General features: G+C 34.3%; 5 protein-coding genes across 6 annotated transcripts in view; 3 read left to right on the top strand and 2 right to left on the bottom strand.

Annotated features, from left to right (window-relative positions):
* The window catches only part of LOC101218356 (endoplasmic reticulum oxidoreductin-1), a 4,384-nt gene extending 758 nt beyond the window's left edge, over positions 1-3,626 (top strand). The window contains exons 2-9 of the mRNA XM_011659997.2: positions 1-102; positions 456-708; positions 808-918; positions 1,589-1,707; positions 1,795-1,899; positions 2,063-2,265; positions 2,353-2,479; positions 3,214-3,626. The exon at positions 1-102 is cut by the window's left edge and continues 30 nt beyond it. Coding sequence (XP_011658299.1) covers positions 1-102; positions 456-708; positions 808-918; positions 1,589-1,707; positions 1,795-1,899; positions 2,063-2,265; positions 2,353-2,479; positions 3,214-3,390 — 1,197 coding nt within the window. The 3' untranslated portion in view covers positions 3,391-3,626. The remainder of the gene's footprint in view (positions 103-455; positions 709-807; positions 919-1,588; positions 1,708-1,794; positions 1,900-2,062; positions 2,266-2,352; positions 2,480-3,213) is intronic.
* A 119-nt stretch (positions 3,627-3,745) lies between these two features.
* LOC101211064 lies at positions 3,746-6,668 on the bottom strand. The gene is made up of 4 exons (XM_004134598.3): positions 6,176-6,668; positions 5,575-5,687; positions 4,596-4,676; positions 3,746-4,059 (listed from the first exon to the last, which is right to left on the bottom strand). Exons 1-3 carry the CDS (start codon positions 6,276-6,278, stop codon positions 4,596-4,598), a joined length of 297 nt encoding a protein of 98 aa, XP_004134646.1. The 5' UTR covers positions 6,279-6,668; the 3' UTR covers positions 3,746-4,059.
* A 1,018-nt stretch (positions 6,669-7,686) lies between these two features.
* On the top strand, positions 7,687-10,379 carry LOC101204825 (p21-activated protein kinase-interacting protein 1-like). Its single transcript, XM_004134571.3, has 3 exons — positions 7,687-8,465; positions 9,279-9,582; positions 10,029-10,379. Exons 1-3 carry the CDS (start codon positions 7,821-7,823, stop codon positions 10,100-10,102), a joined length of 1,023 nt encoding a protein of 340 aa, XP_004134619.1. The 5' UTR covers positions 7,687-7,820; the 3' UTR covers positions 10,103-10,379.
* A 1,002-nt stretch (positions 10,380-11,381) lies between these two features.
* On the top strand, positions 11,382-17,869 carry LOC101218827 (putative ALA-interacting subunit 2). Of its 2 annotated transcripts, XM_031888170.1 has the most exons (10): positions 11,383-11,672; positions 12,138-12,347; positions 13,252-13,386; positions 13,788-13,849; positions 13,953-14,027; positions 14,131-14,247; positions 15,023-15,093; positions 15,259-15,556; positions 16,687-16,973; positions 17,475-17,869. In XM_031888170.1, exons 5-10 carry the CDS (start codon positions 13,974-13,976, stop codon positions 17,527-17,529), a joined length of 882 nt encoding a protein of 293 aa, XP_031744030.1. In that variant the 5' UTR covers positions 11,383-11,672; positions 12,138-12,347; positions 13,252-13,386; positions 13,788-13,849; positions 13,953-13,973; the 3' UTR covers positions 17,530-17,869. The 2 variants fall into 2 exon arrangements, with proteins under 2 accessions (XP_004134592.1, XP_031744030.1); XM_004134544.3 differs by lacking the exon at positions 13,252-13,386 and having other exon boundaries at positions 11,382-11,672.
* A 975-nt stretch (positions 17,870-18,844) lies between these two features.
* On the bottom strand, positions 18,845-24,610 carry LOC101217879 (DEAD-box ATP-dependent RNA helicase 1). The gene is made up of 10 exons (XM_004134540.3): positions 24,437-24,610; positions 23,763-23,997; positions 23,118-23,372; positions 22,412-22,566; positions 22,083-22,260; positions 21,515-21,702; positions 20,738-20,942; positions 20,026-20,131; positions 19,626-19,735; positions 18,845-19,124 (listed from the first exon to the last, which is right to left on the bottom strand). The coding sequence occupies exons 1-10, from the start codon at positions 24,550-24,552 to the stop codon at positions 19,119-19,121; spliced, it is 1,554 nt and encodes a 517-aa protein (XP_004134588.1). The 5' UTR covers positions 24,553-24,610; the 3' UTR covers positions 18,845-19,118.
* Between the last annotated feature and the right edge of the window lie 1,851 nt (positions 24,611-26,461).

A 26,461-nucleotide genomic window follows, 5' to 3' on the forward strand; every position in this document is an offset into this window, starting at 1 on the left:
GGTTGTTGTTGTGATTATGAGACTGTAGATCGATTGAATGAGGAAGTGTTATATCCGTCCCTTCAAGAGCTTGTTAAAACTCCATTCTTTCGCTATTTCAAGGTTTGCTTCAATTTAATTGGCTGATTGTTATGAACTGATACCATACCATTTCTTGTTGTACTTTGGATCTACACGTCAATTTGAAAGAAACTCTTCTGTGTTACTTTACGAAATGAATGTGCAATATGTAAGGGGAGGGATTGAGGAATAAGACTCCTTTCGGCTGTAATTTTCAAGTCTTCAAGAAAATGACAGGAGGGAAGAAAATTTTGACGTTGATAAGCAATGTGATACTTAGCTTGTTCTGTTTAATACATTTGCATCGCATATTGTAATTACTCGTGTTAGTTGTTGTTTTGTGCACATCTAGCTTACTGATATGCCTATTGCCAATGCATGCTCATCATTCACAGGCTAAGTTGTGGTGTGATTGTCCCTTCTGGCCTGACGACGGTATGTGCCGGTTGCGAGATTGTAGTGTTTGTGAATGTCCAGATAACGAGTTCCCTGAATCATTTAAAAAGCCTCATATCCTTTCATCTGAGGCCTTTGTTTGTCAAGAGGGAAAGCCCCAAGCTACTGTGGATCGCACATTAGATCGTAAAGCTTTCAAAGGTTGGACTGAAATAGACAACCCCTGGACCAATGACGATGAAACTGATAATGGTGTGTATACTAAATACAACACTTCAGTAAGAACATTGGTTATTCTGTTGTCTGATCTCTTATTTGGGTATTTATTTCCAATTGTTTTATTTGTACCAGCTGAGATGACATATGTAAACCTTCAACTGAACCCTGAACGCTACACTGGATACACTGGTCCATCTGCTAGAAGGATTTGGGATGCCGTCTATTCAGAGAATTGCCCAAAACGTAACATCTCTCTCGCTCATTTCCTCTCAATGTACTTGATTTTTATGCAACTATCATTCGCTCTCAAACATACATTATGAAAAACTGAACCCAGAATCTTTGAATGGAAGAGTAGAGAATTGTGGGCTAAGACTCCTGGAACTAATACTGACTGATAACACAGCATCTTAGAAATACCAGTAAAAAATGCTGTTCAACGATCTCACTTCCTTATTTGAGTAGCAATTTTTAGATGTGGGGTCACCAATTAGAGTAAATGTGGGGCTTCTCAAGAAGTGGTGATAAAATGTTTTTCAAATCGACACTCCTACTTTTTATTGACGACTACTTGCAAATTAATCTCCTTGGCATTTCAGCTCTGGTGCAAAATTTTGCTTTTATATTCCGTTCATTTGACATTTATCAGTAGGGAAGGTTGTAAAATTTGATACACTTGGTGTAATTAATTTTTGGTTTATAGATTTTTAGAAAGACTTTTTCTGAATGGAGTTATAAGGACATTGTATCAGTTCAGATCGTGGTCTCTATCTTAATTCGGATGTTATATTGCTGCACATCCTATTCTCATATAAAAATGATGGTATTCATTATATGGTATAGGTAAATCACGATAATCTCCACTATTCCGTAGCTTGATTTTTTAACATCTTTCTGTTTCTTCTTTTTCCAGATCCGTCAGAAGAGTTATGCCAAGAGGAAAGAATATTATACAAAATGATATCTGGTCTACATTCCTCTATTTCAGTCCATATAGCTGCTGATTATCTGATCGATGAGGCTAAAAATTTGGTACAGTTTCTATTTCATGAAATTCCCAATCTGCCTTGGTTATAGTCTTCATTAATTTGAAGTATTCCTCTTCGTTTTTCTTTGCAGTGGGGTCAAAATCTTTCTTTGTTGTATGATCGTGTCCTACGATATCCAGATCGTGTTAGAAACCTGTACTTCACATATCTCTTTGTTCTCCGAGCTGTGACAAAAGTGAGTAGGAACAACGCTGTTCTGCTGCCATTGTTTTCATTACATGAAATTGAAAGTGGTCCTAATTATATGTTTCTTTCTTAATGTTGTTATTCAATGGTATTGTCGGTGTTTTTGCCTCTGTTATTTTAATATATCCACTTTTTGTTGTAAATACATCTAGGCTACAGAGTACCTAGAGCACGCCGAATATGATACTGGTAACTTGAATGAGGATCTGAAGACACAGTCCTTGATGAAACAAATGCTTTTTAATTCCAAATTACAAGCTGCTTGCCCACTTCCATTTGATGAAGCCAAGTTATGGAAAGGTCAAAAAGGACCAGAATTGAAGCAGCAAATACAAAAGCAATTCAGAAACATCAGGTCTTTCTTTTAGGCCATTCCTTTTTTCCTTTGATCCTTTGATAAAATATTATGCAAGTTGTTACTCTCTTCTTTTATGTCATGCAGTGCACTGATGGATTGTGTCGGATGCGAGAAATGTCGACTTTGGGGGAAGCTTCAGGTTCTTGGTCTCGGTACTGCATTGAAGATCCTCTTCTCTGGTGATGATCATCAGGAACACTTGGGTCTGGATGTAAGTAATTCTGAATTATCAACCTCCATATCTTCTCATCTTCTTTTATGTTCTGAGAAACCCTGAATTTGTTTTGTTTGAATCGGGCATGACAAAAACTTAACTAGAAACCTATAGCATTCGTGCTATTGTGTGTCGGAAAGACATTTCTAGACTTGTGATTCTTGCGAACTTTTTGGGAGTAATTTAAAACTGTTAAAATTATTTTTGTTATGTCTGAGATCTCTCTAAAAAATGCATTTAATTTAATTTTACTCTTCTAGATGCAATTTTCATTTTATCAAAATTTGGTTCAAAATTTTAAAAATATGTTTTATTGTAATTTTAAAATAATGAAAGCTGCTTCAACAACTTTAGGATCACTCTCAAACAACTATCATCCAATGATCTCTGAACTATTTGTTATGCCTCTCAGCAGCTATCTTCACTAGACTTTTGATACTTCATGTCCAAGTATTCTTTCGAAGCACTTAAAACTCATAACTCATATGTGGGCTTATTTGAACTTACCTCGTGGTGTTTTGAATTTCTAGATGAATCATCTTCATAGTTCATACTACTCTAGCTTGTCACTACAGTAATGCTAGTTTTGTTTCTAGACGAATTATCATTATACTCTGATTTTTTTTTGACGAATTTTTTCCGAATGTGCATAACTGCTACATGTCATTGAGTGATTGGATATTATCATAGACCAACAAAATCTTACCTATCTTATTTCCCCTCGGTTGCAGTTGCAAAGGAATGAAGTAATTGCGCTCATGAACCTGCTCAATCGACTATCGGAATCTGTCAAATTCGTTCATGAAGTCGGACCATCAGTCGAAACTACAATGGAAGGACAAATTGCAGCTACCATCACAGAAAGTTGTCCGTTTCATAGAATGTGGGCATCCATATTCAATAGCTAGCCTAAACACTTCGTTATAAATTTTAAAGTTTGTAACTGAGGATAATGTTAAAATCTTCACATCTTAGCAAAAAGCATTTACCCTAGTACCAACGAGAGTTTCTTGTGAGCCCTATAATAGTTTTAGCACATGAACTATGAGAGATACAATTGATGTAAAATGGATTTTGAAGAATGTAAAGATAATAACCCTACCACAAAGTATGATCATCCTCCACAATTTTCACCCGCGTGTCATTTATAGTTGTTCCTTTTTCATGTATGACCATTGATTCATATGGGTGCTCCTTAATTCAATTGATTCGTCCTTCAATGTTTTTAATCAAACTAATAAATGCTAAATGCTAAATGCAATGTATAGAAAAGGAAATGAAGTCTATAATTCAAATATTGTGAACAAATAAATTCTGTAAGCCTGTTTTTTGCTGGCAAAAATAGAAATAACTACTTCCGCTGTGTAGTGATATTAGCGCACAGAAAATGGATACATACAGCACACAAATATTTTATATGCTTCACTGTTTTCATAACTAAGTATACAAATTGTTGTATCCATGGGGTAATCAGCCTATTCATAACAGACTATCAATTTTGTGCATGTGCCTCCCTTACTTTGGAAGAATCACTGGATTCTCAGGTCAGGTAAGTGAATTTTGAATATAGTTATTGCCTACAAGAGAGAAAGAAAGAGAGAAAAAGGAGATTAAGAATTGGTAGAAAGATAACAAAAGAAATATGTTTGCACTGGCAACAATTAACACGGTCTTCTAATGTGAGAGATGTATGTCGAATGCAGCATCAAGGATGTTATAATATTAACATTTCAAGTAGGCATCCATAATCAGTGAAACTTGTAATCCTTGCTTTCATAAGTTTTAAGAACGATAATCATTCGATTCATTCCATTTAGGAAATTAAGGCTTTGATGAGCAATTGGGTAAGTGTTGAAAATTATGCCCATCTCCTCGTTAATCTTTTCTAAAGAACAATTTAAATGTATAGCCAAATGCAGTTTTCAAAACTTGACATGAATTTTGAAAGCATTTGTAAGAAGTACAAAACAAACCTTGGCCAGAACACCTACTATTATTATTTTCTAAAAACGAAAAGGTAGGGGAAAACGATTCCCCATATGAGACAGCTACAAAAAGCTCGGTAGACAATGATCTACGAAATTCTTAAAATGCTTATTAAACATATCAATACCTAGCGGGATTTCTTTTGACGTTTGCTGGGCTTCGTTGTCTCTTTTCTTGGATCATCAGGTGCTTTTAACTCAATATATGGCTGCAAGCATATTAAGACAAAATGAGTAAAAAATCAAACTAAATCATTGGATTTTACATCGTGAAAATGGACTTTATGCTTAGTTAAGGTCAGGCATCCATACAAATTATCTACCTTGATATGGATTCTCCATATATATTTTCTCTATGGCCAATTGCTACCTAAAGCCATGTTCCTTAACGTCTTATCATCTTGAATATAAGTATAACTACCAAAAATAAATTGCCATCCAAAAAGGAGACTTAGTATATTATAATCCTTGTGGTAAGCACCGATGAATAATTGAAGGTTACAAATCTGGAATCACATAAAAGTCCACAGCGCAAATATATATGCCAGAGTTGCAATGAAGATAAATTATCCAATGTGGCCAACACTAGTAGTTTCATGAGAGAAATCTACTTCAAATTTAGATCTGGAGGTTTTTTAGAGAACGCATGAGGCACCCAAATTAAATAATTCTCCAACAATGAAAGAAATAGTAATCATTGTGATCAGGTTTCAAACTTGTCAGGCCTAAAATGAGCTACAAAGGAAGTGCGAGGAGACAAAGCGATGTGATCGAATAAGGTCAAAATGAATCAAACAATTATCAATTTTTTAATCAAGTCTAAATGGAAGGCAATGAAAAAAGGACTAAAAAAGTATACATTAAAAGGTTAAAGGATTTGGATACTGGCCAGAGGGGACGACTTAAAACTCAAACTATTAGTTTTGGCCGAAATCTCTAGTTCAAACATCTGGTTCATGGAAAAATGATTGGAGATTAGTGGTTCACAAGTACAGTAGCTCAATGGAAGAAAATTTCGAATAGTTCCAAGTATTGAATCATTTTGATAAATCGTCCCAAGAAAAAAAAAACATTGAAATAGAAGAAATAGAAGGCTGAATTACAAACCTCGTCCCACTTTCTTTGGAGCTCAAGAAGCTCTTGGCAGTATACAAGACACTCAGCGTGATATGCAGCAGCTAGTTCTTTTATCAATGCCTTCCTTCTAATGATACCAATCACTTCAAAAGAGAGGGGGGGGAAAAACGATAAGCTCAATTACAATACATGGAACTGGAAAATTTAAGAAGAAATGTCCCTTAAAACATCTCTAACAATGTCTTGCTCTACCATTCAAATTGGGAATGGATCAAGATTAATTCTACTATACCACCTCACACGACAAAGTAGCAAACCCAAAGATTGAAAAACCAGTTTCAAAACCTGAATGACCAAACGCAAAGTCGAAAACTGACGAACAAGATCAGCAATTAAAGTTTGTTGCTACTATATCATAAACAAGAGGGGAGCAAATTCGCCCATTCCCATACCTAGAATCTATAAATCCATGGAATCTCATGTGCTTAAGAAAACAAAAACCCCATTACTCGAGAATAAAGATCAAAACAACCCAACCCTATCAATTCCCAAAACGACATTCAATACCTAAAAACCCCAACAAACGAAAATTTTCAAAATCAGGAAATCAAGATGGATAGAAAAACATTACTTCGACTGGGATCAAAGCGAGGCGGAGGCGGTGGCGGAGGCACCGAATCGATATCGAGTGGAGGTTGAGTTTCAGATTGGGGTTGTTGCGATTCGTCAGCCATGGATGTGTCTCAATAGAAAGGGAAGGGAATTGAGAGAAAGATGGTAAAGGACATGAAAAAAGCTCAATCTCTGAAGTGGGTCTTCGTATTATGACTCATATTTGGGATTGCCCAAATGAGAGAGACAGAGTCGTCGTCGTCGTCTTCTCCCGGAATTTGAATTAGGGTTCTTGGTGGTTATAGTGCGTCGGAAGAGAGAAGTGAATTGAGTTGTCAATGGCAAAGGCAAAGGCAAAGGCATTGTTTCTTCACCTATTTATTTGCTTCAGCAGTGTGATCAGTGTCCCCAAAAATACTCCTTTTTCCACTTCCAGATAAGAAATCACCCAAAGCTGCCATCTTTGAATCTCTCTTTCTCCTTCTTCTACTGCACATTCTTCTTTCTAGATATGCATTTTCTTATCATATACAAATTTAATTATCTATCTTCTCTAAAGAAAAGGTTGCTTAGATTAACAAACGCTTTTTAATTAGGAATGCCACAAATAATCGAAAATTTAAATACCAAATGAACCTAATGGTTTGGTTTGATTTTAGAATAAAATTAAACACGTTGATTTATGTGTATAGAAAATAATACTTCTAAGAGTATTATCAAACATCCTCATGATTTATTAAAATTAAAAAGACATTTGAGCAAAAAAAAAAAAAATTACCATTAAAATTTTAGATATATTTTATCAAAATACAAGTATTGAATATTGCTTCGTAAAATAAAATATATTAACTAAAAAGTATTAATTTCTAATAAATATTTACAAACTATAGTAAAATTTTGAATTCTATGACTGATAGTGTCATCATATACGATCAAGGATAGAAATAGCTATTAGTTTATAAATATTTTGTAAAATTTATTATCTTAAAAAGGTTTCATTTTTAAATAATGCAAAAAGAAAAGTAGTAATGTATGTGGCCTACGACTTCAATACCTTTCTCACAAATTCACAATTTTACTCGTCTGTTTTTTTCAATACTTTTATTCATATTATACTTTTAATATTATTTTTTTAAGTAAATGAGTTTACTTGTACAAGTTAGGAAAATTAATTTTATCTTTTTATTTTTTAAAATAAAGGGTATCCAAAAGAAATTATAGAAAGGAGAACAATTCATAAAATATATAAACTTTTTCTAAAAAAACAATATTTTTAAAATAACAACATAAATTAAAGTATTTATACCAAAATTTTGAATTATACCAAAACTTCTATTCACTCGATATTGGAAGACTATCAGTGCATATTATTAGAATATAAAAATAAATATTTGGTCCAATTTGTTAGTTTTTATAATTTCTAAAAAATAAAGTGTGTTAAATTTGGTTATTTATCGTTTTGTGTGCGGTGGAATTTTTTATTTTTTAAAAAATCCCTAATAACATAAAAAGGATAGGCTGACGGAGGCACCGACTCGGAGCCCGTGGAAAATTAGTTTCTTAAAACCCTAGCGAAACCCTTGGAAAATTAGTTCGGGGGCCAATCTCCGTTACCCCTCACAAATTTGCCGCCGGAGACTGACGAACCCACCGACTCCGCCTCCATGAGTCTCATCGCAGGCTCCTATGAAAATTTCATTTGGGGATTCAAGCTTAGACCTTCCGAACCCCAATCTCTGACGCTAACACCTTTTTTCTCCTACCATTCTCATATTTCCGCCATCAAAACCGTCGCCGCCGCCGGCCCGGTCGCTGCTTCCGGTGGCAATGATCAAACCATTCACCTCTACGACCTCTCCACTACATCCTCTCTCGGGTCACTTCATGATCACTCTGCATACATAACGTCTCTCGCTTTCTATACTCCTCCTAATCTATCGTTCCCTCGTAACCTTGTCTCTGCTGCTGCAGATGGTTCCGTGTGTATCTACGATACTGACCCTTTTGTACACCTCAAGACTGTGTTGCCTCACAGGAAGGCTGTTAATGATCTCTCTATCCACCCCTCTGGAAAGCTCGCGTTGACTGTCGGGCATGATGAGTGCTTGGCCATCATCAATTTGGTTCGTGGAAGGAGGAGTTTCTATTGCAGGTTGGGGAATGAGGCTAGTTTGGTGGATTTTGATGTTGGTGGGGATAAATTTTTCATGGTTATGAAAGAGAAGGTTTCGGTTCATGAGGCAGAGGATGCGCGGTTGCTGTGTGAGTTCGAGAACAAGAAGCGGGTTTCTTGCATCACGCCCTGCGAGGTCAGTCCCTTTCGTAGGTTTTTCTGTTTTTTTTTTTTTTTTTTTTTTTGTTGTTGGATTCGTGTTTTAGTTTGTTCTTGGACATTGTGTTGTAGAACTTGGTTTTCATATCTGCTTGGTCTCAAATTTGTGAATAACATTGAAAATAGAGATAATAAGGTTGATTTATCCTAAAATTGTTGAACATTTCTTAACTAACACCTCCTCCAGTCTTTGCTAACTCCTAAGCAGCCGTTTTACCCTCAAGTACTTCGAAAAAAGATGTATACACCTTAATCTGGACATTTTAGAAGAAAAATGTGTATGCGCAAATTCTAGCCTTGGTTTCAAAGAAATCTGGGTTAGTTTCTTTTAGGTTTTGGCCCTCTCACGCCTTCTCTCAGTCGATTTTCACGGTTCTTTTGGAATTGTATATTCCATTTCTTAAGGATCCAATTTGATTTATTGGCATTGATCTGGATGCGCGTTTGTACTTTGTAGCTAGCTGTTTGTGTTTAAAAAAGAGTCGAGACTTCAGTCCTCTGTATTAGATAAGCATTCTTCAAGACCAATTAGTTAGTTATGAGAGGAGTAACTCACCTAAGATTGTGAAGTATCTTATCTATATAACGTATGTTACTCAACAGGCCAAGATGATGGGTTTTAGGGTTCACCGTTCTTGAGGTAGATCTCAAAAAAAATTTCGATCATCCATCTCAAAATCAAGGATTAACTCATTTATCTTATAATTTGAAGTGTGAATCTTTCAAACTTTTTTTAGTACTTGTGTTTACAAAAGGTTTCTTTTCCCTGTGTTTATGGAAACTTGGACAGAACGGCATCCTGCTTACAGGTGGAGACGACCGTTGTCTTACAGCATGGGATGTAAAAAGTGGGAAGGTGGCATATACAATAGAAGAAGCACACCCTGCCCGTGTCAGAGGGATTGTTGTACTCACTAAGAATTCCTCTGGAGCTTTCACCGATGATGATCCTCATGTAGTTGCATCTGCATCAACAGATGGAGTTATACGTGTTTGGGATGTTCGAATGACTGCTATTAAAGACAAGCCAAATCCATTAGCTGAGGCAAATACAAAGGCAAGACTGACTTGTCTTGCCGGATCGGCTCTTAAATGTACGATTTCTTTTCTTTTTCTTCTTGTGTTGCTTTACGGCTTTACCTTCTCTTTTCTATCATGCATTCTCATAATTTGCTTAATATGTTGCACTTTGATATCCATGCTTTCCACTGTTGTTTTTAATGTGTGTTTTCTTTGGAAACAAAATGCATATGCCACTTCTCACTTACACCTTACCTCCTTTGGTAAATTTAGTTTTGGTTTCTTTCAATATTAAGCCACTTTTCCCACTAGATTTCGTACTTCTAAAGTAACTGAGTTAAATTCTTGTTTAAAAAAACTTCTTTTCTAGTTTTCAAAATTTGCCTTGATTTTGGTAGGAAGTAGATAACAAAGCAAGAAATTTAGATGTGAAAATAGTTGTTCAAAAACTAAACCAAAATTTAAACGAAATACAGTGTTGACCATTTTAATCCATTTTTTTTTTTTTTGTCTTAATCAGCTCTTCGGCGACCACAAACTGGGAAGAACACATCTGATGAAGGCCAGGTCGTACCAAGTGTGATTGAAACTTAATAGTAGTATTCATTGAGCTTGGCTGATTATTTCATGTTGCTGGCTACTGGGGGTGAGAACTGTCCTCCATAGGTTTCCCCTGTATGTCTCCGCTGTACTAAATTTTGACAAGAAATTTTTCTGTTTATATTGATTCGCATAGGAGAGATTATTTAATCTTTTTACTCCAATTTTTGTTGGTGGGTTGGCAATAGTATACAGAGCTGTGGCTTGCTTTGTGCTGCATGAATTCTACAAGTAATAGTTCAACATTTTGGCATCAACTACTTTTCAATTATAGTACATTAGAGTATAGTTCAACTAGATTATGTAACTTTCTAAAACTGTTATGAAAACTTGTTAAAGAAATGCAATCTCGAAAATTTCGGGGAAATATTAAATGTTGAGGCTATAGTTACAAGAGACTTGTCCCTTTTTTTCTTGAGACAATTTGTACGATAGATGGCGTATGTTTTACATCACAGGTTGCATCTGTTTGATTTAGCAAAAAATGTTTAAAGAAAATGCAGGAGTCATATTTAAATATAAAGAAAATGCAGGAGTCATATTTAAATATAGTGCAAGAATATAACAGAGTTATTCTGATTTGGTTTTTCTAGTTCACTTAATTAAAAAGATACCCATAACGTGTAAATTTGTGTAAGGGATTATTTGTTAGCTATAGTTTTTTTTCTTTTTCGAGTACAATTAAGGGTGAAAAAGTTGAATCACACACTTTTTTTATTTTTAACACATACATAATTGTGTTAAGTTTTTATTTAATTTTCGACTATGATTAGAGATGTTACGATTTCAATATTTAAAACTTATTTAATTTTCGACTATGATTAGAGATGTTACGATCTCAATATTTAAAGCTTAAACATGTCATGTTTACGATTTCAATATTTAAAACTTAAACATGTCATGTTTATTGATTAATTGCAAGATATTTTTTAAAAAATTATTATAGTTTGAGAAAAAAATATAATACGTATGCAAATTTTATTTACTTCTTTAATTCAAGTAAATATGAGATATGATTATGATTTTTACTTTAATTCAAGTATGTGGCTATTTATTAGATATGATTTTTTATAGTAAAACCACCTAAACTCATATAGCTAAAGAGATTTTAACTCGTTTTTCTCGACAATTAAAAATTGTTTGGTGATGCATAATAAAATAATTTTACAACTTAATATAATCTAAAATTGTTTTATGTTAGTAATCTTGATTACATTCTACCTTTCTGGTCGAAAAAGGAGATATCTGACTGGACGAGGAAGTCAAATGTCACAGCATAGGGATGCATACGAACATTTTTCCACAAACAACAAAAAAATGGAAACGGAGATCGAGAAAAATAGAGAAAAGGGTGGGAGCAGTATCACTGACGACTCTTCACGGACAGCGATTGCTCCTCCGTAGCTTCTCGTTCGTATACCCATGATTTCGCTGCTGATTCCAATTTCTCTTTGCCCAATCAACTCTGATCGCTTCCAATTCACGCATCATCTCAATGCATCGGTTGCATTGTAATCAAACTATTCCTCTTTTCAGCTCCGTCTCACCTTTCCGATGGTTCCAAGTAACTCCGCCCGCCACATCTTGTGTATCCAATTTTCAGTTCTATACTTCTCTTTCATGTTTAGATTCATGGTCATCCTTTATGGTTGGATCACGTTAGGAATATGTAGAGTTAATTGAGTGATGTAAATTTATGTTACGTTTGTCCATTGCAATTTCCTGTTTCTCGTATTTTATTGGACTTTGGAATGGTCTAGTGTGGAAGACAGCCTTTTAAGTTCCTGTTATGTGTATGCGTAATCAATTTCATCTGGTTAGCCATATTCGAGATGGTGTCGTTATTTGGATTCACTCAATTGATTTTTATGTTATGTTTGGGTGGGAACTATGAACGTAGAGAAGGTTATAACTTATATATATGTGTTTTGGTTGTTGGAAGGGAATGCTACTTCAGGTTGCTATGCGATATGGTTTGTATTTGTATTTTGTTTGGTTTAAACTCAACTTGCAGTTTGGCATTTCGCAGGGCCTCAGTAGCTGACAGAAGATTCTTGTCCTGTCTTCTTGTGCAATAGCTTGAAACATAGGAGCAGTTGCAAGTTCCTAGAACTTTTTTTAAGGGTCTTCCCATTTAAGATTATGAAATCTATGGATTTGGATGGAAGCAGCAGTTTAGTGGCCTCTGAAGGGTCTGGATCAGTTCCAGCTGGACATGTACAAGCAAGGAGACATACAGGTAACCTAACCTCTATGATAAAATAATGGATACAATTAGCGATGTCTTTTCAAGCCCTGGACAGAATAGTAAAGTCCTTTGATAACTGAGTAGTCCTGGATTGAAAACCCCCAACAACTATTTACTTTGAATATTAAATATCCAGTTAGTTATATCGTTCACCAATTTTTAAGGTTTTGGCAATAGTCTAATTTTTTAACTTTGTAAATCTAGTGGTTTAGTTGATATGAATTGTGTGTGCTGTAACTGGGACGATCAACTGATTCTGGTTTTGGAAAGCTACATATTATTCAGGGTTGATTAGTGTAGTATGAAGGCATCTCTTTTGTCCTCTCGTTACTAAAATAACCTCTAGATGTAAATTGCAGACTTTAAAAGTGAAGGTTTGCTATAAATGGAAGTTGCCAGTTCCCACGTACAAAGAAAAGCGTCTTAGTATTCATAATTACAGTTCAACATTGCCAACCATCTTGAAATAAAAGTAGCACTCATGTGTTTCTCTCGTGCTTTTTAAATGTTTTATGGAAGTTCAGACTTTTGTATGCTTTTGGATGTTTGATTAAAATTTAATATGGATTTTAAAAATGAAGTTCAATGGGTGGAATTATAGATTGATATAGGACTAGAAATCAAGAAACAGATGCAGTGTGGACTTTTTTGGGATAGTAGCACAAGAATAGTGTTTCTAGTATGCACAAAGAGAGCCTGGATCATAAAAAAATTTAACTTCCATGCCCGATGATGGGAGGAACTTGGAGATCTAATAGGCTAATAACCAGTCAAGTAAGGAAGTAGGCATGGCATCAAGTTCTTATGATGGCTTAGTTACTCTTAGTATTGCTTTGTCTTTGAAGTATAATATAGCACTTTAGATGAATGGTTTGAGTTGTCTAAATTTTAACAGACTTGGAGATGATATCTTGAACCCTTGCGGCATGGCTGCATCACATGCTCCTTCCAGTCCGGTCATCTCTGTCTTTTGCCTGTATTTGCACTCCAAAGCATTTGACTTGTGGAAAATATGTACAGTAGACTTCAGGTAGCTAGTGTGTACAATCATGTTAAATGACCACAGGAAAGGTGGATAGTTGGTAGAAAAAGATGTGAAGCTTGATCTTGTGAAAATGCTTTCCTTTTCTTTTGGGCCTTTGTGGGTTTATATATAGCATGCGTAATTCGTCTTCCATTTGTTCGAGAAGTATGCAATGACCAAGACATTTGACAGCCCTATTGGTTTATAGTTTGTCACTTTATTTACAAATGCTAGGAAATCATTATATTTTGGATTCTCTTGGATGCTTTATTCTTTTATTGTTAAAATTATTGTTGGCAATTAAGTTAAGACTTTGTGGCAACCTTCTGCAAGTCAATTTTGTTGACTTTTTTCTCTTCACTTGATGTATTCTTGTAAACATTGTGCAATTGTTACACCAAATGCAGCCTATTATCGTTTTACACAACAGAGCCTCCCAGCTTGTAAGCCTGTGTTAACTCCTACATGGGTGAGTTTTTTAATGTTGCCTGACTTGACACATAATTCTTTTATAATTCTTCACTGTACATTAATTATCATGGATCTTAGAATGTTGCTTATCCCTTCTGCAGGTTATTTCTATTTTCCTTTTAATGGGAATTATTTTCGTTCCTGTTGGGTTTCTTGTCCTTCATACTTCCCACAGTGTAAGTGTTCTTTAACATTACTCTTCAATTGCTTTTCTTTTATTTATCTAGACACGTAGTTCTATAGAGTGTGAGATAAGTGATAGTTGAAATGCCCGTGCAGGTTGCTGAAATTGTATACAGATATGATACTGAATGTGTACCTGTGTCATATAAAAATAATATGGTGGCGTATATTAAAGATAGTTCAGTTCCTAAGCTTTGTTCCTTTTCCATAAAGGTATGCCTATATTTTGTGCTTAGCACACTTATATTTGGATTTTGCATTGAACACATTGTTCCATTAACTATATTTTGTGTACTTCAACAATAGATATAAGGATACAATTAAAATATATATTTATACATTATATATTCTTTCAGCGGTGGATTAGTTTGTTACCAGGAAACTATTGGTCTATTATGGAACAATTGAAAAAAAAAGGAGAGTGAGTTTTCAGGCCGACTTAAGATAAGAAAATGCAGTGATCTCCCTTTGGAAGGAAGGATGACAAATTTGTGGCGTTCAAGTTTTGATTCGGATTAAGAACTCCACTTGCGCCAATAAACAACAGTATAGAGTGATTCAGAAATTCATCTGTGATTAATGTCAAACATTTTTTATGTTATCATTATCAATGACTTTTGTTTTTTATGCCTTCATATTACCACCGATAAATAAGGGTAATGGGAACAGGGCCCTCTTTTGGTCTAAGAAGCACAAATACCAATGACATCATTTTTTAAAACCTAGGACACGGACATAACATGAGAATATGTGATTATAAAATATACATTACACACAAGAAGGAAATTTAAAGTCAAGTTTAGGCAATCATGTGCTACAAAAAGGAAATATACACGTATACATTTTTAATATACAAGAAGGAAGTATACAATTTAAAGTCAAGTTTCGTCATTCAATCCTACGACACCATGCTTCTTAGCCCTTAGACTCTACTTCTTCTCTATGCCCTCTTTTTTTTGCTATTAATTTTATTTTAATACGTTTATAGGTCAACAAGACTATGAAAGCTCCAATTTACATCTACTATCAACTAGATAACTACTATCAGAACCACCGGAGGTAATGACCTTATTTTGTTCTTTGTAATGATGCTTGATTTTGTATTAATTCGTCTATTTATTTCAGCTATTATTTCACCTGAAGGTCCTTATTCTGAAATACTAATTAGGCCATACTATCATTCACTATTCAGACACTTGATCTTGTTTTGTTCGTAAACTTCAGGTATGTCAAAAGTAGAAGTGACAAGCAGCTGTTACATGGACTGGCATACAACGATACAAGTTCCTGCAAACCATTACAGTCGCATAATGGACTTCCAATTGTCCCATGTGGGTTGATAGCATGGAGTTTGTTCAATGACACGTATAGGTTTGTCCTTGGGAAATCTGAATTGAAGGTGGACAGGAAGAACATTGCATGGGCAAGTGACCGTGAACATAAATTTGGAAAGCACGTATATCCTTTTAACTTTCAAAATGGAAGCTTGATTGGTGGTGGAAATCTAGATCGAAACATTCCTGTAAGTGCTATTAGTATACAGACTTCAATTTTTTTTGTATAAGAAACAGATATATTCATAGAACAAAAGAGAAACAGCCCAAGGGCAAGGCAGGCCCTCCCCAAGAAAAACTGAAGAATAAGGGTCTTCCAATGGTTGAATTTCACGTTATATTAGAATCATTTAGTATTCTTTTATTAATATATTGGACCAAGGGGCTTGCTGTGATTGTCTGCAAGAAAATGGGTTTGGGTCTCAAACTCAAGACGACAATAATCAGAAAATATTTTTAAAGTGCTCAAGGCAAGCTTGAAAACTTAAAGCTTCTCAACATTCTTTGCTTTCTCTAGATGTATTCCTTAGACTGTATGCTTTCTTTCCATCCGAACCTCCCATATAAAATTTCCATGAGGACCTTGGCTTTCATTCCAAACAGATAATCTGGAATGCTTCCAAAAGAAAACCATAAATTTTGAACACTGGAAAAGTGTTGGAATATATAGCTTTGAGTTTCCTCGTTTTTTCTACATAAGCAACATTTTTTTAGAGGAGCCCACTATTTGAGTCTTCTTTGGATAACATTAGCTTCACTTATTCCCTCTAGCAAAGTTCCAGAGTAAGAATCTGTTTCACCCCTCTTTATGGATTCCAAAGAGTCAAATGGAGCTATAAAACATATAGCTATAGGTATATTGGGCAACTCGTCAATTTTTGTATCATATAAGGACTCATCAAATCTGAAATTCCACTAAAGACTATCCATAACCCAAGGGAAAATTCTGGAAGGGCTATGGAAAAGATTTTGCTTCAAGGGACTATCTGACCAATTTGTAAACCAATGAGTAATACCAAGGCAACATGCTAGGCTTTTTCTGGAACCCATTTATTTATGATGTGAACTGGAAATGAAGTATGACTAAGGTATAAACTTGTGGGTGGATATGTGTTACTTCTCTAAGTAGAGTTGTAGGTCTGTCTCACTATACATCTTCACATTTATTAAACTTGCATGTGGATTTTTAAGCTGGTGGTTAAATATTTAGTTTTTTTTTTTTCTTCTCAAAGTCCATTTGAATAATCTGGCTGCAATAAATACTTTGGCTTATGATGTTCATTCCTCTTTGGTTGCCGGCTCTTATTTCATACATTAGCTGAGTGATCATGAAGATCTAATTGTCTGGATGCGCACTGCCGCTCTTCCAAGCTTCAGAAAGTTATATGGTAGAATTGAAGAAGATTTGCATGCTGATGATGTTTTAGATATAAAAATAATGAACAACTACAACACTTACAGCTTTGGAGGAACAAAGAAACTTGTTATTTCAACATCAAGCTGGTTGGGGGGAAGAAATGATTTCCTTGGATGTGCCTACATTTTTCTGGGATCTTCTTCGCTCCTGGTTTCTATATTCTTCACATTGCTACACATGAAATCGAGGTAAAATTCCAAAGTTGTGGAACTTCTTTTTGTATGTCTCTTTCCGTAATGTTACATATTACATTATACATCATACATTGTTGCTTACCTGGACTATAGTCCCCGGGCATAATTATTACATTTTTCCACTGAACGTGAACTTTTATGTATTTCATAATGACGTTAGACGTACAACAACTCTAGTCTCTACTATCCTGCTTATGCTTGATATCCTACCACTGTGCCCACTTTTCCGGTGGTCGTACTGTTCTCTTATTCTTATTAAAACATTCTTAATTTCGATAAACAAGACTACTCTTCTCTAGTTTGGAATGGCTTTTTGAATGTTTGAAAACATTTTAAACACTTAAAAAGTCATTTCAAATTAACTAACTAGCCTCATGTTGACGGATATTTATATTTATTAGAGGATTTCTATTACTAATTTCCATTTTAATGGAGGGGGGATTTAATTAGGTTGATATTTGTCCATTATTCTTCTTTCTTGATTTGTTCTGGCAGGCCCTTCAGGGAAATAAACTTCTCGTCTAGGAATAAAGGCAGCAGTACGGATTAATGATATATTGCTGTGAGTAGTTAGTTTCATAAAGACCGCAAGTTTCAAAGAAAGAAGAATATACTCTTTGGGTACGACCGTTCGTCGGTATGTTACATTTTCATCTCAATTATGTGCCAGCCTACTGTTACGTGACTGATAAAAATTGAAACATTGCTAAGGTAGAAAGTGGTAGCTATTTTTCATTGTAAATATGCTGAACTTGCTCAATCTATAGAACACACACAAGTTATAGTGAATGAAAAGTTGTATTAAACTTTACGCCTTTTTTTCCTAATATTACATAGACATCAAATTTGTAGACAATTTTTTGATATTTGTATTAAGAAAATTTAATGCTTGTGGTGTTTTAATTTTGGTGGAAATATCAGTGTGAATGGATATTTCTACAAAAATTACATGAAAATATTTAATGGAAGCTCAAGGACGGTGTAAATTGATTGAATTTCAATAGCAATCTCAAAGTAACCAATAATTCAACAAAGATATTTTAAATTCCATTGGGATCTTCGTACCTTTCCAACATCCATAAATCTTCATGCTCAATTAATACACCAAAATCGCTCCTTGAAGCTTCTGACACTTGTCAAGGATTTCACACATTTTTAATAACTGACATTGAATTTTGTCAGCATTAACATGCCGATAGGCCAGAAAATTTAGAAACGTGGCATATGGAATTGCCAATCATAGTTAAATTTTGAAGAGGGCAAATGCAAAAGCAAATTGGTCCCATCAAATTTTGGACTATACCCTAAATACCACAAATTAGTCTCCTAGAAAGGTCTGGGAAAGAGATCGGTCATTTGAGAGAGCTTCAAGAATTACATTTTTGTAAGCTAGATCTATGAAAATTGTTTTTAAAAAAATTGGATTAAAAGCAAAAGTAAATATTGGATGGATTTTAACCGATTAAAGATGTGAATCTAAATATCAAATTGAGTTTGAGTGATTAATAGTGTGTTTTAGAGTGATGACAAATAGGTGTGTGTGTGTGTGTGTGTGTTAGGTGTATCACCCAGAGCCAAAATATTGATTTCAAGTATTCCCCACATCCATTCAGCTCCTAGTCTAAGAAAATCCTCAATAAATATCACCCGAAGGCTTGGATTCACTCTCAGGCTCTCAACAAGACCAATTAGAACTCATAGAGAGCATCACATTCTCAACCACCATCCTCCAACAATCGAACCCCTCTGAAAAAATGGCAAATTCTCGTATAGCAAGGTTTGTTACCGAGGTTGCACCACCACAGATTATCAGTGTCATGAGGCGCCGCACATCAAAAGTGTTGGATACCATCAGTGAAGAGGATAGAGAGTGCAACAAGAATGAATATCCTGCTGCTCCCCCAAGAAGCCTATCATCGTCAACCACCTCTGCCTCTATGGTTGTTGCTGCCAATTCTATGTACTTCGTCCGAAACATAAGCAGACCTTTCTCCAAAATCAATGATTGAATCTGTGTGATTTTGAGTGGATAATAGGGGCCTTATATAAGGCTTCAACACCATCTCCTGTCATTGAATTTTCATGTCCTTGTCGACCGAGTCCCGGAACTTTGTATTTGCATGGTTTCCAGTGAACTTGCTAAGTCTGTAAAATGCAACCATGTGTATAGTTAGGCTAGAATCTGCAATGTTCCAATGCATAAGAGTGCTGTCACTCAGTCCATTAGTTAGTAGTGTGTTTTGAGATGGTAAAGCATTTAAATCACGCCATTAGTTATGTTTTTGCTTGGACTAATGGCAGTCCATTAGTTAACAATTTAGTCGAGATTGAAATGGGGAATTTGTAATGTTCTAGTGCAAAAAAGAATACTATCGTTGGGTCTATTAGTTAGTAGTGTTCTTGTTTTAAGACGGTTTAAAATCACACCATTAATTGGTTTTTTGTTTCAACTAATGGCAATTAGTTAAACATTTATTGAAGTTTGAAATGGGAAATTGTATTGTTCTAATGCACAAGAATAGTTAGTGGTGTTCGTGTTCTAAGATGGTTAACCATTTAATCCTCACCATATTCATTCAAGATGTTTTCAATATGTTACAAAATGGAACACTAATCTTTCGTATGAGATTGATTGTTGATACCAACCTTTGCTTTGGAGGAGTTCCTATCTTTCTGTTTGCCCGCTCTAGAAGAAGACGTGATTGTACTCTTTCTGGATGTTTCTGATTCAACCTTTTCCTTCAGTTTCTCTAGGGCTGTTAATAATCATTAACAATCAAAGTGAGAAACACATCGAGAAAACATTTGTATGAAGAGACATAAAAAAATATTATTTATTTATTTATGAAGCAGCTTCGCTGAAAACAACACATACTTCCTAACAAATTAACCCTGCGGCCTTATTTACTTTTGAAACGTGAAGAAAGAGCAGAGTGGATTTGATGCACGGACCAAGGAATATGGAACCCAACAATTTCAGTTACTTAGGTAATTGGTAAATTAGGGCAGTTTTTTTTCCGAGTAGTCAAAAGAGACGAGTTGTTACCAGAGACATAAGTAGGCTGAAGGAACTCAATTGAACTGGAAGGAAGGTTATGTACGGGACAAGAATCATTATCAGCCTTTTGCAGCAATTTCTTGAAACGCTTAACCTGAAACATATGAATCTAAGAATAAGCAAGTTGGATTAAGAAAATAGCTCAATTATTCATCTCTTAAACTTTGTTTAACCAGAAACAAAGAAAGCTCAACCAAAAGGTATTACCGTCTAACAGAACTATAAAGCTCACTTACGTCTGATAGATTATCACAGAATTGTACAAGGTCCAAGGGTATTATGATTTTACGTTAAATTGCAAGTGTAGTCCCTAAATTATCACATCTTTATTTATATGATCTTTCATCCTTAGTTTCAAAAGTGTAATAGATTATTGAACTTTTAATTTTGAGTCCAATATACTTTCAACTTTAACGAGTGTTTAATTAGATATTCAATTTTGTTACCAATAGGTGTCTATTTTTTATTATTCAAGCAACTACACAAAATGACAGTAGGATTTTCTTTTTAAAAAATTGAAAGATTAGGGTTACTACACAGAAAATTGAATTTGAAGACTAATATATAATTACAGTAACTAATTGATCGATTGATTTTTTATCAATTTTGAATATGTTAGAAAACGCAGTGAGAGGCATAAAACCCCAATGAAATCACGAAAACAACAAAATTGAATTGTAACGGCTTGATCACAAAATACCTCATCCTTTCTCAGCAATGTGAAACAACGCCCAGACTGCCCAGCTCTTGCAGTCCTACCAGCTCGATGAATGTATGTTTTTATAAATGCAGGCATATCGTAATTAATAACATTTTTCACACCCTCAACATCCATTCCACGAGTCATGGCATCAGAACTAACAAGTACTTGAATCTCCCCTCCCCGGAAAGCATTCAGTGTCTTGCTGCAGAACGCATGTAAATTTATTCACCAGGAAATCTCAGCAATAAAATGAACATCTATAAGAGAGAATAAAAGCAAAAATGCAGTCTGCTCAAACTTACAAGGACATGTTAGGAGAATAAAATGATAAAAAACTTAAAAAGCAATACTTGATTTCCATGGGACAAATACACTTGTCAATGTAAAAAATAACACTAATACGTGTCAATAAAAGGCACTTTTTGTCACATACAGAATTTTCAAGTATAATATTAAAAATAATAGTCTTGTTACGAAACAATACAGAAAACTAAAATAATAGTACTACTAATAATAAATAAATATGTTTAAAAAAAAAAAAAAACCTTCTATGAAACAGACGTGGGCCAGTTGGAGAATAATCGTATGTTCTATATAACAAAGTTACGGTTTCTTATCTAGGAAGCCTGTCCATAGAAATAAGTAGGTCTGACTCTGAATATCAAGAATCATAGTCCAAGAAATTAAGAGAAGTCCCAGGTTTCATTGCTTCTGACAATACTCAAAATGGGGACGGAAAAAGCACTCATGTTAAAAACAAACTTCCAGTGTTACCTTCTTAATGATTGGCGTTGAAGCCCTGAATACTCTTTGATCTTGAGTTCCAAGTCTTCAAAAAAGTTGAGTAATGAGCATAGTCGATGAGTAGACTCCACAGAGGATGTAAAAACAATACACTTCTCTTCTCCTAAACTCTGAAGTAGGGCAACCAGATATAACGGTTTGAGTTTCGATTCACAAATCTGCAAAGAAACAAATTAAAACTAACTTAGGAACGTATTGATAATGTCATCAAAGAACGTTAAAAGTTGCAAATTAATCTCCTGGGATCCCGTTTCCAACACCAACAATCAATAAGCATAGATTTTTATGAAATGATGAGAATCCAAATCAAAGTTGCAAATTAATCTCATAGGATCCCGTTTCCAACATCAAAAATCAATGAGCATAGATTTTTATGAATTGATTAGAATCCAAAGCCCAAAGCTAGGGTTAAACCCCCCGCCAAGATCAATGCCCAATGGTGTCCTATTTTTATGGTTAAGTGCATTTCTTTCCTTCCTAAACAAACACCCAAAAAATGATTCAATCACAGATTGATCAAGAGATGGGGCCAATTTACCATCATGTATGATTCCAATTTCTCCGGAAGTTTATATCTTCTTTTCCCAGTTGTTAAGAATAGAGGATGATGCAGATCAAGCTGCGCAAGCTTGCCTGGATCCTGTGTAAGCGTTGCAGATAGAACCATCTTTGCAAGCCTTGGGTAAGGTTTTCCCTTAAAACCCCTCTCAACACCACTGTATGAATCCAAAAAAGTACATGCAGTCAGCACTATACATGTATACACGGAGGAAATTTTGAGATGAACCAAAAAGAACATGCAAGAGAAAGAAATGATAAGGCAGATTAATATTAACAATGCCAAACATCATTAGAAGTAGAACTTACAATCTCCTTATGGTTTTTAAGGATCCATCTGAACAAGGATTTGAAATGTAGGAAGGAAAGATGATACTGCTGTCATCAGCATGAGTCAACTGAAGCACGGTAGGTAGCCAAGATTGATATGCTTCTCTTAATAACCTATCGGTCTCGTCAATAACCTGAATAATATCTCATAAGCAAATTGTAATGAGACACCAATAGCTCAAAAATTGGTATATGTTGAAACAACCATTTAAACTAACACATGATAGCAGATTATTTGTAGATGTAAACCAAAATTTTCAGCTTACAGACTCATTTTAAAATCAATGATCTCGACGAAACATCTGACATATAACCAGCTTTGTATTTGGTGTGACTATGCAGAATAAAATTACAATAGGGGAAAAATCACCAACAAAAAAAGTCGCCCAAAACAGCTATATTGATTTTTTAAAATCTATACAATTCAATCAGCCAAATAAACTAATAACAAAGATACTATTTTAATAAATATATAAATAAAAACACTTGTAGGCAGTGGAATGTAAATTTTCTGCATCAAATAAATTTGGGTCAGACTCAGTGACTACATCCATCCTTGAACCATAATTTAACACAGTATCTCTTTTTTTCAGAAAAGACTTTGCCATAGTATATAACATCAACGTTAAACCTTCTCAAATAAAAATGTAACTAAAACTCCTAGTTTGTAACAATGAGTGCTTACAAGATAACGTAGATGCTGAAGAGTAAATCCCTTAGTGAAGTTAATATGGTCCATCAATCTTCCAGGTGTTGCCACCAATATGTCCACAGAACTCTGCAGCTCAACCAAAAAATCATCGGGATCATAACAGATTCCAGCCTCAAGCTTAGGTCTCTTGATGAGCTCAGAAATCTCATCAGCTATGGAAGATTGACCAACAGCCAGACCTACAGATAAGCCCACTGCAGGTGCAATTGCAGAAAAAACCTCTTTAACCTGATTAAGAAGAATTGTGAGCATATTTCATGCATTTCATCAATAAGAGCAATTTCAGAGTTATTAAAAGATTCTTATCCAGAAAGCAAAGTTAATCTAATATCAAGATCGGATCCAATTCCTTGATCAGTTGAATAAATAGCATCATTAAACACTGTTTAGCCAAGAACATCCCTGGTCCATTTCCAGCAAAAATTGAATCCAAAAACCACAAAAATGGATAAGTCTCGGAATAAACTACAGGATATCAAAACAGAATACTTCCAAATCGATGATTCGAAACAGGATAGTAGCAGGTTCCAAACAAAAAAAGGGACATAAACTCAAAAGACTGCTCGTTTGCACTGTATAGGAATCTATATCTTAAATAAGTAGAAGCAAATCAAAAACCTGCAAGGCCAGATCACGAGTAGGCAGCACAACTAAAGCACGCAAGCATTTGACTGTACGACTTGACAGCATTTGCACTATTGGTAGGGCATAAGCTAAAGTTTTCCCACTTCCAGTTGGTGAATTAATACATAGGTCTCTATCAAAAGAACCGGGTCCAATTGCCTCTTGCCATACCGCTAATTGCACTGGAAACAGTGAAGAAATGCCCATGTTCTGCAAAGCTGCCTTCAATCTAACGTTTGGGAGAAGAAAAAAACGTTAGAATTGTACCCTTGGGAAATATGAAAGCATCTAACTTAATTTTCTTCAGTCATAAAATATGGAAAGCTTTATCAAATGCTGTAGAAACTGAGCAACTAGACTCTAGGATAGTGAATCTCCCGGTACCAAAAATGAGACATCTAAATCTCGAGCTATATGGATCATAAGCTATGAGATAGAAAGATAAACCAAAATTTCAATTACTGTCGATACAATTCACAGAAATATTACAGTCCAATGCTCACAGTGAGATATCCAACCGAACATTCACTTGCTTCCAATGAACTGCTGTAAATGATGAATATCAAACTAAAAGTTGCAGAAGTCGATTTGAGGCCATAATCAATAGAAATGCTCGAAGACGGGAAGGCGTTAAGTATACAAACGATTAAGACGAAAGAGAAAATTGCCTGTGATCGAGCATAGGGAGGATCTCGAGGGGACATTCCTCGATTAGGGATACGTCGACAGGGCTTCGCATCCATGGTAGAACAGGGATGCGCTTTCGCTTCTGCTTATCCGCCATTGCTTCCAAGCACAGCTTCGGAATCAAAAACCCCACACAACCTTAGGGTTTTAGAAAGAAGGATAGTTGACAAAAACAAACCATAACAATTTTGGAAAATAGACCCAATATTGAAAAATAAGTTTTTTAGCCCTTTCGTTTTAAGAGTATGTATGAAAAAGACCGAAACCTCCTCCGTTGTTTAATGGCTAAAATACTATTTTGTGGTGGTTTAGATAGACCGGGTTGTGGGGGGGTTTTCCTAAGCCAACCCGGATCAATTTGGCAAAGTGCATAACAACCTATACTATTTTTAATTATCTATATCAATAAATAAAATATCAATCTATGGCTTGGTTTTGTCTCCATTTATCCAATATTTTATTATCTAATCTAGGACTATAACTTCAATTATATTGAATAACAGAGATAAATTATCGAACCTATGAACTTTCATAACTTTTGACATAATTACATGACAATTATAATGACACTGATCTCCTTCTATCCATACACAATTGACTTAAATTGGAATAATTATTCAAGAAGTACAAATTTTTTAAAGACTAATATTTCTTATAAGTTATATCTATCTAAATTATAATATAACGACATCGCTATAATCGAATATGCTATAAGCTAAAATAATGGTTGCATAATTAATATTTTGTTGACATACGCCTAATGATTCGTCCTCTTCAATGATACGGACATTAGCATCTTCATATAAACTATATAAAACCACATGAAGATAATATAAAAAATAAAGTAATTTCCATCACAATCAACCTTCATATTCAATGGTATATGAATCGTCATTACATATGTTCTTGGATTATATGAGAATAATTTAAAATGCAACCTTTGAATATCAAAAAGTTCGAGTTTTTGTGTATTAAAAAATGAAATAAAAAAGTACGAAGCTTTTGTTTCCTTAAAGAAATAAATAAGTAAAGAATAAAAAAGAGTACGAAGTCTTCTTCAAGTAAAACCTCTCCAAATAACACCTTCTTTTATATATATATATATAAGAACAAATTATTTTTTAATTATGGAATGAAGTCAGATTCAATAATTGAATATTATAACATGAAAATTAACACAACACCATTATTTATTCATTGGGTCATAAATTTTAGAATACGGGTATTTTTTAAAATAACAATATAAACTAAAATATTTACAAGTTATATGTTGGAGAAAATGAATAAATTTTTATTACTATGTATCAATGATACTGATAAAAGTATATTAATGTTTATTATTGATATAATCTGAAATTTTGATATATGTGAAATTTTAGACAATTTTTCATTAATTTTTTGTCTACAAATGAAAATATTTTATACATTCTAACTTTTTTTTATTCGTTAATCGATCATACGTGGAATGAGAGATTGAATCTCTAAACTTGAAATTGACAGTACAAATTCTATTAATTTGATCTTTTTGTTTATGTTGATTATACATAGAGTGTGTCTGTGAAAAATTGAATTTTGAGACTAAAAACCTAATCTACAAATACAGTAACTCAATTGAATTATATTAATATCTGCTCCTGCTACCCCTTTAAAATTGATATCCATAAACTTATAAGATGAATAAAGTTATATCTTGACATGTTTGAAACCCACTTTCGAGTTTAGTTAATACACAATTTTAAATTTTATATTTTACAGATGTATAAAAAACCTATCTCATAAAAATATTGATAACGATCAATTAAATTCGACAAATTATTGTAAATAGCAAAACAGTTAAAAATATTTATACAATATAAAAAAACTCGATCTAAAATTTGAATGTGTTTTATAGATATTTTTAAATTTGAAAAATACTTTTGTATTTTAAAATTTTAAAATTTGGAGTTGTTTACATATGAATAAAAGGTCGTACCGTACCTCGAATGTATGTATACGGCCACGTGTCG

This window comes from Cucumis sativus, chromosome 6 (assembly GCF_000004075.3).
Source record: "Cucumis sativus cultivar 9930 chromosome 6, Cucumber_9930_V3, whole genome shotgun sequence".
NCBI lineage: Eukaryota > Viridiplantae > Streptophyta > Magnoliopsida > Cucurbitales > Cucurbitaceae > Cucumis > Cucumis sativus.